Source organism: Lepisma saccharinum, chromosome 7, assembly GCF_977018435.1.
Source record: "Lepisma saccharinum chromosome 7, izLepSacc3.1, whole genome shotgun sequence".
In the NCBI taxonomy this organism is placed as follows: domain Eukaryota; kingdom Metazoa; phylum Arthropoda; class Insecta; order Zygentoma; family Lepismatidae; genus Lepisma; species Lepisma saccharinum.
In genome coordinates this window covers 67013302-67026267 of record NC_139235.1, presented here as the reverse complement: position 1 = coordinate 67026267, position 12966 = coordinate 67013302, and the positions used below count along the sequence as shown (strand labels likewise).

Here is a 12966-nt window from a genome sequence, read left to right as displayed (position 1 = left end):
CAGTGGCTACCCAGTTTCTCCAACGCTATGAAGCCGATCCCAGTATCTTGGAATGAATCGTGACAGGAGACTAAACATGGGTTCACCACTACGAACCAGATACTAAGTGGCAAATCCTGGAATGGAAACATCCGTCGTCCCCTGTACGCAAGAAATTCAAACAATATTCGTCCTGGAGGAAATTGATGGATGCTAGCACTGTTTTGGGATGTGAATGGACTGATCCTGGTGGAGATCCACCTACATGGTGAAACTGTGAATTGTGCAAGTTATTGTGCGGTCCTGCAAGACAAACTGAAACCTGCAATTCGTCACAAGCAACGAGGACTGCTGTCTAAGGGTCCTCCATCCTCCATACAGCCCTGATCTGGTGCCAACAGATTACCACATCTTCGGCCCTTTGAAGGATGTGCTGTGTGGTCATCGGTTCAGGACAGATGACAAGGTCCAGCAGGCGGTGCAGATGTGGCTTCGTGAACAACCGAAAACCTTCGCAGACGGGATACAGAAGCTCATTGCACGCTACCAAAAGTTCATTGCTGTGCAGGGGGCATATGTGGAATACTGGTATGTGTAGTTCTTCTTGTGTGTAAATAAACATGTTATGTGAAAATTGCCTTTACTTTTTGATTTACCTAATACAGCATGTAACATTGTTATTCGTACACATAGAATTTACGAGGAAAAAATGTCATATCTACTAGTAAATATAACCATTTTCATATGTACCTGGAAATTAATGTTTATGTAGGTTTCACCAACAAATGTCAATAAAAATGTATGTTCAAAGTATATAAACAGAGCATATAATTTGTGTGAAAAGAGAAAAACACGCTGTTTCATGCAACATTGTTATTCGTACAGGCAAGAGTTTCAATCTTCCTCGCATACAGCGCCATCGCTATTCGGGCGATTTCGTGCACTTTGCAACTTCGTAACAAGTTTGAACATGCAGGCATGCTCCCCGTCAAGCGGAATGCTGGCGTAGGTATTGTTGTAGGCCTATCGTCTATCTATCAGCATGTTCCAAATGGCCAAGGTGAAGGAACGTAGTTCCGATCTGAAGGATGTTATTATAAATTTGGCCCTTAGAGGTTATTCATTAACAAAAATTGGACAAACAGTCAATAAATCACACTCCACAGTTCAATACATAGTAAACAAATTTAGAGAGGAAGGTTCAACACAGAATGTGCCGAGAAAACCAAAAGAAAGACGGTTGAATAAACGTGATGAACACTTTGTTTTAAAAAGAGTGCGAGAAAACCCCTGACTAAGTGTTCCTCAGTTACGACCGTTAGTAGAAAATGTTGCTGGCAAGATGATGTCCGATCAAACTGTCCGACGTTCCTTTTGGAAGCATGGATATCATGGCAGAATACCACGAAAGAGGCCGTATGTAAATAAGGTGAATCGCAGGAATAGACTTTCATTCGCAAAAGAGCACATCCACAAGGACCAGGAATTTTGGGATAGTGTCATATGGTCAGATGAGTCTAAGATTAATATATACGGGTCAGATGGGATAAATAGGGTCTGGAGAAAATCAAATAAAGACAATGATCACATTAACACAGTTCCAACAGTTAAACACGGTGGTGGGTCATTAATGATTTGGGGCTGTATGTCGTCCAAAGGTGTTGGTACCATCCAGTTTATTGATGGTATCATGGATGCATATGTCTATTTGGACATATTGAAGAACAATGTAAAGGAGAGTGCCTAAAAAATGGACATGCCGCCTATCTACAGATTCCAACAAGACAATTACAGTAAGCATAAGGCGCGAGTTAACATTAATTGGCTAATATGGAATGTGCCCAAACTACTACAAACACCAGCTCAAAGTTCAGGCTTAAATCCCATTGAGCATTTATGGGCAATTTTGAAGAGGCGAGTCCATAAAGCAGACGTCAAGTCCAAACAAGAGTTGAAAACTATTGTGCAAGCCGAGTGGAATAAAATAAGCTCTGAAACATGTCGGAAACTGGTTAACTCTATGAAGAACAGGTGTCAAGCAGTAATTAAAGCCAAAGGATACTAATGAAAGTATTAGAACTGTCAGTCAATTTGCTCTGAATATACTTTTTTATTTTATATTATTAAGTGTACGAATAGAAAAGTTGTACAAAAAATGGCATGTTTCTCTATCAGTTTCATTTAATTTATTATTGTCATTGGTTATACAGAATTTGGGTAAGATTTTATGTTCCTAATGATATTAGTTATTGAATTGTAAAGATACAATTTCAACAGAGTGTATTTCCTTTCAGATATTAAAGCATTTTCTTTGAAAATCCGTGTGTACGAATAAGAATGTTACATACTGTATATATATATATATATTTCTTTTTTTTACAAGCAATGATCATTTTTGTGTGTAATTTGTTTGCAAGAAAATTTCTGTAAAAGTAACGTAGCTCTATTGTTCTCACATTCAAATCTTGAAGTTTACATCACATACTTTATCAAATCTTAACACAAAATCCCACATCTTCAGATGTTACAATGGAAATTTAAGAAACCGGCACGAATACAAAACACCATCAAAACAAATCAATTAATCGATTCCCATCTTACAACGGAGACAAGACTAATTGTAACTTACAACATATTGTGGATATTCGAACATGTATGTCATTTCGCATTCGTTTTCTTCCATATTTGTCAGATAGTCATGCACGCCCAAAAGAAATAGCAGAAATGCAACTGTAGCTGACAAGAAAAATGCATTGACCACCGCCATCCTTCCAGGCACTTCCAGGACCCGTCCAGTTCGGCTGCTGCTGCACCCAATTACACAGTTTCAAAAATTTTGCTATACAATCACAGAATAGCTAGATTGGTGTTAGCATCCCTTTCTCACGGCAATGTCTAGAGGTTCTACGAATTAACCTAGAGCGTGAATTAACGCTAGATATTCACATGTGATATTCATCTGAATATCTAAATTTATTTTGGGTCACTAAATTTGTCCCATTAAATAGAACACTTTCGAATATCATCGAATCAAGTTCAAACAACTTTAAGCTGCCACCGTATTGTTGGTTTTCTGCGGTGCAGGACTAATCGTAATAAGAACTTTATTTTCAAATTCAATTTCGGATTTACAACTACGAACGAAGGGAGAACCTTTCCTTGCCAGCAGGTATATATTTGCCTAATAATATCCAAATGCAAATCACTATGAACTCATTTTATCCTTTGTATACCTTCTACTTTTTTTCGGCATGTTTATTGCGATGACAAAACAATCCACGTTGAGTATCTCTGGGAATAATACGAAACAAAGTTAAGGAAGGTAAAAATGTGATATTCCCCGGACATCTATAACTTCTTCGTTTTGTCAATTTTTGACATTTGTACTTACCTATCTGCTTCGCGGTACATTCTTTAACGTGTATTCACATTTTTTTGATCAAAGTAATTGCAATTTTTTTTTTTTTAAAGTGTTTTTGTAACTGAGGAACATACGTTTCCGCAAATGGTTTGTGGGGCTATACGAGAATTGTGTGTGGGGCTACGCATATTTTTTTCGAAACCAATTTTTAACTATTGTAACCTATACGTGACCCTACCTAACCTTACCGGAAATGGTTCGTGCAGCTATGCATCAATGGTTGAATTTCCGCTATGAAACATTCCCACATCACACAAAACACCTTCCAGATGTTAGACAATGCTACAGGAATTTCTTCTGTAAAAATGAAGAAATCTGTCCGGGGAATATCAGATTAGTACCGCACAAATAAACAAAACCAAACTATTCATGTTTATTTCTCTTATGTGATGAATACGTGAGTTGAATAGGTTAGGCATGTCGGGTTGCTACTTTTGGTAAATTTCTCGTATCGGACAAACGGATTTCTTCAAATTTACAGGAGAAATTACTTACCGAATGCAGTTTCTTTAGACTTGTGGAAGTTCGGGGAAGTGTTTTCTCGCATCGTTCATTGAATTTTGCCGGTAAATCATCTATTTTTCGATATAAATGTGTGACCGATGCACGAAAGCTCTTGCATCCATTTACTTCCAGGTGGATGTAGCCTGTGTGTGATGACGTAATCCCGGTCAGTGTTTCCAAACACGTGTTTTTGTAACTGAAGAAGGTACGTTTCCGCAAATGGTTTGTGGGGCTATGTGTCAATGGTTCGTGGGGCTATGTGTCAATGGTTCGTGGGGCTATGCGTCAATGGTTCATGGGGCTATGCGTCAATGGTTCGTGGGGCTATGCGAGAATGGTGTGTGGGGCTATGCATATTTTTTTCAAAACCAATTTTTAACTATTGGAACCTATTGTGACCCTACCTAACCTAACCTTACCGGAAATGGTTCGTGGGGCTATGTATGAATGGTTCGTGGGGCTATGCATCAATGGTTTGTGGGGCTATGTAGGTATTTTTGGGTGCAGTGGGGTGGAAACACTGCATGCCGAGTAGGGTAGTGAAACTGTGACCGCCATTTTGCATATTACCGAAGGCAAAAAGAAACGAAGAAAACTTACTCGATATGTCGCAAATAGAGCTTATTTCCGTGAAATAAGCGAAATGCCACCTTCAGCAATGTTTCTCAATGCAGAATACGTAAGTACGAATATTCAAATTAAATGAAGTAGCAAATTTCAGCTGTTTGTCCGATACGAGAAATTTACCGGATCCATGAGTATTATTGTGTAGCCTAAATTGTTTATGACTATTTTCATTAATTTTTCTTTCACATCCTATGTGTTTTTAAGTGATGGATTTTTATGTATGCTGGTGCAGAAGTTATCAACAGCTTGTTTTGAGTTTTCTTTTAATTCCTGAAGCTCTTAAGAGGTCAAATAAAGTGCATGAACATGGCGATGGACAATTTGCATGGTAATACTCATAGATCCCACTGTACAGCTATAGAGTCGGCTAGTAACTTGAATGGATATGCTGATGCCTGTACTTTACCTTCTTTGTGATAGCATGTGTAGTTATTATTTTGTGTATTTTACAGTGCTTAGTGTTGTTATGCCTCTATGTTAATCAAGACGATATGTACAAGGTGGGGTGCATAAATATTCCCAGGACAATTGGTTATTTTTCCAGATTTATACCCATTTCATGTACTTCCGTATGGTGGAAACACCTAGAAATCATTTCTTTCGCACTTTTTTACATTGCTAACATACAATTCTACATTACGGAACATTTTTTTAGGTGTAATAATGAATTTGGTAACAGTTTACTATACCTGAGACAGATTTCTTCAAATTTACAGGAGAAAGTACTTACGCAAATCATTTTCTGTAGCGTTGTTGATGTTCGGGAATGTAATTTTGATTTATTTTAATGCGAATGCATGTGGTTTTGTACGAAAATCTATTTCCGACGCGCTATTGCTGCTGCCGCAATTTGCTTCCTGCATGAGAGCACAATACGCTCTCGTATTGTCCGTATATGCTAAATTGAACGAAAGGAGTGCTAATGGAACCAAACCTAACAGGCCTAACCTAACCTAGTAGGCATACCTCGTCCCCGTGATGGTTTGTGGGGCTATCGTGAATTTTTGGGCTAACGTCAATGGTTTTTCTGGCTCAAGGAACGACCAACGGTAAGCTATCGCCATGTTGTGTGTGGAAATAAAGAACAGTAAGTACTCGTAAATGTAAGAAATATACATTACTTTCCTAACAAATTCAATTATTTCACCTAAATAAGTGTTCCAGAATGTAGAATAGTACGTTAGCAATGTAAAAAAGTGCGAAAGAAATTATTCCCAGGTGTCTCAGGTATAGTAAAGTAGTACCATGAATTTCTAACAGAAATAATGTCTATTTTTTAAATTTACGAGAACTCGCTGTTTTTCTTTTTCCGGTTCTGTAACACACAATGTGGCGATAGCATACTGGTTCATCTCGCATTGTGGCAGTGTTTTGTCAATTTGGAGTGTGTATGCAGTGTTTCCAACCTACCGAAAAATACCTAATTTTGTGGCTGGATTTGAAATCATGCTAGTACCTCGTTAGCCTCACAAGCCATTGGCGTTAACCCAAAAACCATCAACATTAGCTTTACGAACCATTGACATTAGCCCCACAAACCATTTCTGGTAAGGTTAGGTTCAGTTAGGTTGAATTTTTGAAAAATAAAAAATCTTGCAACAAAAAGGCATGTTTTGAAACATTGACAGGGGGTTAAGTCATGAAACGCACGGACCAGCCTTGACATAGAGAAGCAAATGGAAGCAACAGGAATTGCGTCGGAGAAATATTTTTCTAGAAAAAACAAAGATTTCATGCTAAAAAATATTACACAGCGAAAGAAAACACATTGAGGAACTTCAACGATGATACAGAAAGTTATTTCCGTAAGTAGTTTCTTCTGTAAAAATGAAGAAATCCGTTGCCACTATATGGAAGTGTTACCTTACTACCAAGTAATGGTAATGTAAACATGACTACAATAGCATATTGATTATGTATTTTTTATGTTTCATTCAAATAGTACATTTTCTTCCATTACAGATTCTGGTATGATTGTTAAGTAGAAATGCAACTTCCCATGCTTTTACAAAGGGCATGCAGATGTGGCAGTAATTGGAGAATATTTACCAGAAATTTAAATTCAAAAATTCCTCCGAAGCCAGTTCACATACCTCTTGATGAGAACAAGCTTCCACCTCGCACTAGGATAGATCAAAGCACAATAGAACATTTAGAGAGGCTATCACTAGTGGATTTTTCAAATGAAGAAGGCATCAAGAGACTTGAAGCATCAATAAGATTTGCAGACCAAATACATGCTGTTGATACTACGGGAGTAGAACCAATGGTTTCTGTGCTCGAAGATAGGCAAGTTGATTTTTTAAAAAGCAGTGTCAGTTTTATAAATATGTTCACTGTACACATGCCCAGGAAGCCAGAGAATTTTCTTTATGGTGCATTTGAAATATTGATAACGAAGGATGGTGCAAAAAATTGACTTTGCACAATGTGCCTACAACCCTAACTCTGTCTGGCTGATGGTGTTTTTAATTTTTTATTGTTAAAATAAAGACCCCTTATTCATAGCACATGTTTGGTTTATCTTACTTCACTTTTCTGCCATATTTGGTTATTTGCAATTTTTTTATTGCTTTATTTTACATTGCTTTTTGTGCCACTTTTGGCTAATTTGCGATGATGGAGATGAAATTGAATGGACACTCGCAAACATCCATGCCCAGGCCAGGATTCAAACCTGGGACCGCTAGCATCGTAGCACGATGTGATAACCACTCTGCTACTGGGGGCAGGGGTTAATTGCAAAATTGATGAAGGGACACTCACAATGAACACCCATGCCAAGACTGGGATTCAAATCTAGAAACTTTTGTGGCAAGATTTAACACCAAACTGACACAGTGCCAAATGGTCAGCAAGTTTTTTTTTAAAGGTGATATTTTGACAATCTATTAAAGGAGAGAGAGATCTGATTATCTTAGGAAAATAGTTCACTTCCACCAGAAAAGTAATTCTTCTTGATAATAAATAAATGTAGCACGTGTCAAACACATGTCCTAAAAATATAGTTTCCCTGTTCTACTAAATCCAGTGAAACTGATAGATTTCAATATATTATATTTTTTATTCCAATTTGGCTTCTGCCTTGCTATAAATATCAGTTTTCCACCAGTCTCCATAACTGACGGATAATGTTCCCTTTGTTTTCATACATGTGCCTTAAAGTTCACAGGGTTCCATTATGTGTGTAATGTAAAATTCTTTTTTTTTCTGCAGGACTTTATTTCTGCGTGAAGATGAAATAAGCGAGGGAAACTGTCGTAAAGTAGTTATGTCAAATGCATCTGTTCAAGAAGAAGGCTATTTTGTATCTCCTCCAGGAAATATTCCTCTGACACAAACCAAGATCTATCGCGAAGTGGCAGATGAAGAGAAAGATTGATTGTGTAGGTGTGTATACTAACTGTTATTGTGAGCCAGTTAGTAGTGAAATGCCTACTTTTCTTCAGAAAGTGTTCCAGTTGTGTGAGAGACACCATTTCATCATTCCCCTTATCAGCAACAATTCAAAGTGTGTCATGGGCTTCAAGTATGGCCCTTGTGGGGAACTTCTGAAAGGAAATATTACACACGAGTGGAATCTGAACAACGATATAATACCCGATGAAAATGTTTTCCCGCATCAAGGTGAAAATAAGTTTTTACAAGGTTAGTACACTTGGAAGTTTTTGAGACATGGGTAACAGTTTGGTATTAGGAAACACATTTCTTCATTTTTACAGAAGAAACTACTTATGGAAATGAGTTTCTGCACGCTTTCCAACGTTCGTCGAGGTATTTTCTTTCATCGGGCAATATATTTGACCGGGAAATCATGTATTTTTCAAGAGAAATATCTCACCGACGCACAATTGCCATTGCTTTTGCTACGTAAACTGCATGCTGCGTACGTTTGATGACATAAGCCCCTCTCAGTGTTTCTAACCCCTTTTTTTTTTCACTATGCTTGCCTAACCTAACCAAACCTTATCAGAAATGGTTCGTGGGGCTATCCGTCAGCTACCCAGGCTAGTCATCAGCTACCCGTGCATAATGTACAATTTCCTCCGGTGACGAACACGATAGTAGGTATTTTTCGGTGAAGAAGTTTGGAAACACTGCATAACCACAACGTGAGTCAAGATGTGGCCGCCATAATGTGTCTTACGGAAGCGAAGAAACGAATAAAAAAAAAACACTCTGTATGTGAAAAATTGTGTTTGTTTTCGTGTAAAAAGCATAATGGCACCTTGAACTATGTTCCGCAAACACAATTGGTAAGTACGAACCATGCAAAACACAAAATATCTGATTTTAATGTGTTTCCGATGTACCGAACTGGTACCGAGACATCTTTATAAAATGCATCAGACATTCATAGGAACTGGTGTTTGAAATCATATCTTCAATGTTGTTTTACTCTTCTAACTTTTTCCCAGGGTAAAAAGTAGGGTAACAGTTCTGAATGTTTAATGATGTTTTTGTAAGTTTTAAAGGAGTATTGTGCTTTAAAATACTGGAAACAATTGGAAGTAAGTTAGAAGCATGGAGAACGTAAATTAGCACAGTTAAAAGCTTCACTAAGTATGGTTTACCAGAGGAATTATGATTTGAAAAGTAGCTTATGTGAGCATCTGCCCTCTTCAGTGAGCAGCCATCCTCTGTTCCGGGTAGCCCTGGGCAAGGATTTTTATGCAACGCTTGAATGGGGGGGGTTTCGTACTTGAAACCAGATCTTACGTGATCAGGTGTTGTAAGCATGGGATGATTTCTTAATGCTAAGATCCTTAAGCCTCGGCTGGATGTTGAAAGAAATACAAATTTTGAGGGTCTCGTTAGTTCCGTTCTAACAACAGTACCGAGGGAACACAAGGAATGTCCCTTTCAAGTAATTCCTTTTCCCAGCCACAAACCCTCCCATATTCTTACCATCGTTACCCAGTTTCAGCAACCCGACCTCGCTGCGTTTACAATTGGCAGGGAGGGGGAGAAGGGAATGGTCGTGCCCACTGGCCATTGACAGATGTGCCGGAATCCTGAAGAATAACTGTTTTCCTTTCCTTAGTTGAAAGAAAGCTTTCACATCGTCCTTTGAGATCACCAGCCTATGCACTGTGAAGCTGCATGTTTCTTTTTGTTTCCGTCGGTACATTCATTTCGTTACAGTAAAATGGCCAACTAACATAGATTATGTAGTAAAATACCTAAAATATAAATTTTCCGCTTTGGAATCAGGATTCTGTTGTGACTGTTCTCCTGCAAGAAGCTACACACTTTGTGTTATCTGGGCCTCCCCGATGGCGTAGTGGTGACGTCGTCGCCTTGTAATTAAGGGACCCCGGATTCAATACCCGGTGGAGGCACGTAATGACTCTGATCCCGCTTTAAATTATACGTCCAGTCTCGATTTGCCTTTCTGTGCATAAATTGGTCTTAAAACAAGTTTAACAAACAAACATTTTGCTATCACTTCACAATTATTTTTGGATGTGCTCTAATAGCTGGAGATATTGATAAATGTCCAAAATGGATAGATGCACGTACAGAGTGAGGCATTTGCAAAATTTCCGGTAACTACTCTTGAAGCATCGATATATTATAAATTGTACATATACAGGGTGTTTCGTAAGTTCGTTTACAACGCTTTGGAGGTGATTGTACGAGTGAAAATAAGGTGGAAAGTTCATGTAACAAAATTCCGGAAACTGCTTTGTTGCCGAGTTATTGACGTTTGAAAACGTGGGAAAATGTTTTTCCGAAGTAATAATGGCAAAACGGATGGAGAGAAGCAGTGGCGATGCTACATAAAGGGCAACTAGGGCACTGCCCCACAACAATTTTAACATAAAAAGTTCATCTGAAGAGACGATCGGTATATACGCGTAAATATTTTTTTTGTTTTTCCCTCAACCCCTACGTTGCTGCAACCAGACGTACAGGGTATGCACCCTGTGCGAGGTTAATATATTTCTACGTCCTGTTGGAGAGAGTAAAATCTCGGCTCTGCCCAGGAGACGTGACGTCACTGACTGATCCAAACATTTACAGCATAGGCAAGGGACGGTCCCCTCACAATGGAAAAGCTCAAAATTCGTAGCCGTCTCTGGGCAGTAAACGAGGTGCCCTGCCCATTCATGTTTGCCTAGTTCACCGTTCAGTGTTTCCAACGCTTGGCAGGCAGTTCATTCGTTCTTCCAGCCTGCAGCAATAAGATAGAAAAAAATCCCTCGAATGCTTTTCTTCGCGCTTGTTCCGGCGACCTGAAAAGTTGACAACACTTTTTATTGCACAAACTAGTCCCTCGTATTTTTAAAAAGATCCTCCTTTCTTCTCATTGTAATACGGATTTGGATTTGAGTTAGTGTGTGAGTTTGCGTTGCATTCCGTCTGTGCGTATTGGTCGCTTATGAAATAATTAGTTTTTCGTGATTTTATAGTTACTGTACGTGTTTATTTATTTGTGTAATTGTGTCTGTGTTCCAGCAACTTGACATGCAGAATATCTTCGTAAGTATAAATGAACTTTTTGGGGGTACATGGCCAATGTAAAGTGTTGTAACTGAACTTAACGCTGCATCATCTTCCTAGTTAGTCATTGATATTAGTGGATACTTGGTGAATATGACATTGAATCATGTAGAAACTTTAATATCTACGCCTTTCAATTCATTGACAATGGAAGAGAAACTGCAGTGTAACATTTTTCTAATCATTCCAGTATCTACCCAAAGTTTAGTTACTGAAAGCGTATAGGGTTCCGACGTCAGTATTCGAGTTTTTTTCTATTCATGTAATTTGTTCCATATGTTGCTGATTTTTCGTATTCTTACGTAGTGAGTATTTAATGCTCTTTGGAGAGATATCTTGATCAGAATGTTAATTTTGTTCCAAATTGTTCGAACAATTTACTTACTCCATATCAAGGAACTCCCCTCAAAAACCTTAAAGAGGAATATAGAGGTAAACTGCCCCCCCTCCCCACCCAAAAGAAAAATGTGCCCTGCCTGACTGAAAAGGCACGCGCCGCCCCTGGAGAGAAGTCATTGGTGTTGGGCGGTCCACTACGAAATTGGGTACGCTCTTGTCAAAAAATCATGCAGCAATGTTGTGCAATGTCGGTGCAAGGGATTCCCCAAAGGATGCGAACGAAGATGTTGATGGGAGTGGGGTGGGTGTGCGTTCTATGTGAGCTGGTATCGACGAAAATTGGCATGTTTTAATGGTACCAAAAAACAAAGAAAATTTCCTGAGCAAAGGGCACCATGACGTAAAAACAAAAAAAAAAAAATGAACTGTCATAGGTTGCATACCCTGAAGGGCAGATGGGTGTCCGTGTGATCTGACGTTAAGTACCACATTTCCCGCTAGGGGCACCAACAGTGTAGGTTTCCTCATGATGGAGTGCACGTGTCTGTGCCATTCATGTTTCAGGTGCTGTGCCAGCAGCAGGTTGTTAAACATTCATGGTTGAATGGAAAGACGTGAGGTTCTTGGACAGTAGTGTTGGGCAAACATTTGACCTAGCAGTGTTACGTGTTAATTCTTAGCCACAGCCCATCGTGTTCTGTGAAGTGTAGTAGTGTTAATGGCCATAAACACTTGTAGCCCGGTGTAAGGGATGGATGCATACACGTCCCAAGAGCTGGTGGACATGCATCTGATTTATGGGGAGGCTGGAGGTAATAGCCGTGCTGCAAGGCGTCTGTATGGGGCACGTTTTCCAAATAGGATGTTACCATCGCACACCTTATTTCAAACTGTAGACACTAGACTTCGGAAAACAAGATCAGTGTTGCCACCTCGTCGAGAAGTTGGACGACCGTGAAGGTGTGAACACGACGGTTTGTGGAAGATGTGCTAACTGCAGTGATGGATCATCCAGGCACCAGTACGCACGCACTAGCCCACGAACGAAACACCTCCCATGTGAATGTGTGGCGAGTCCTGGCAGAAGAGGGGATACACCTGTACAAATTGAAGAAAGTGCAAGACCTTTTACCTCGGGACTTTGGCCCATGTGAGGACTTTTGCCAATGGTTTGTTCATCAAATTGAAACTATCCCCAATTTTCAGAATACGGTACTATGAACTGATGAGGCTATCTTCACGGAAACTGGTGTGTTCCATAGAAAAAACAGTCATGTGTGGGAACATGAAAATCCACATGCACTGCTAGTGGCACATCATCAGCACAGATTTGCAGTGAATGTGTGGTGCGGGATACTGCATGACCATTTGATTGGACCGTACATTCTCCCTGTTCGCCTATATGGACCCACTTATCAAGCATTTCTCAGTGAGGTTTTTGCCTGAACTACTAGAGGACGTGCCCTTGGCACTGAAACAAAGACTGCGGTTTCAACATGACGGCACACCCCCACATTTCGATCGGAATGTGCGCCATTTCCTCAATACTGTATTCCACAACCAGTGCATTGGCAGGGGAGGGCCTGTGC

General features: G+C 39.5%; 3 protein-coding genes across 5 annotated transcripts in view; 2 read left to right on the top strand and 1 right to left on the bottom strand.

The window, feature by feature from the left end:
• Positions 1 to 2781, bottom strand: part of PGAP1 (GPI inositol-deacylase) — an 82971-nt gene extending 80190 nt beyond the window's left edge. The window contains exon 1 of the mRNA XM_083125364.1: positions 2609 to 2781. Within this exon, the coding sequence (XP_082981490.1) occupies positions 2609 to 2746 (138 nt within the window). The 5' untranslated portion in view covers positions 2747 to 2781. The remainder of the gene's footprint in view (positions 1 to 2608) is intronic.
• A 305-nt stretch (positions 2782 to 3086) lies between these two features.
• Positions 3087 to 7915, top strand: GatC (glutamyl-tRNA(Gln) amidotransferase subunit C, mitochondrial). Its single transcript, XM_083125927.1, has 3 exons — positions 3087 to 3148; positions 6494 to 6820; positions 7748 to 7915. Exons 2-3 carry the CDS (start codon positions 6519 to 6521, stop codon positions 7911 to 7913), a joined length of 468 nt encoding a protein of 155 aa, XP_082982053.1. The 5' UTR covers positions 3087 to 3148; positions 6494 to 6518; the 3' UTR covers positions 7914 to 7915.
• A 47-nt stretch (positions 7916 to 7962) lies between these two features.
• Positions 7963 to 12966, top strand: part of PolG2 (DNA polymerase subunit gamma-2, mitochondrial) — a 29395-nt gene continuing 24391 nt past the window's right edge. For all 3 annotated transcript variants that reach the window (XM_083125925.1, XM_083125926.1, XM_083125924.1), the window contains exon 1: positions 7963 to 8179. In XM_083125925.1, the coding sequence (XP_082982051.1) occupies positions 7963 to 8179 (217 nt within the window). The remainder of the gene's footprint in view (positions 8180 to 12966) is intronic.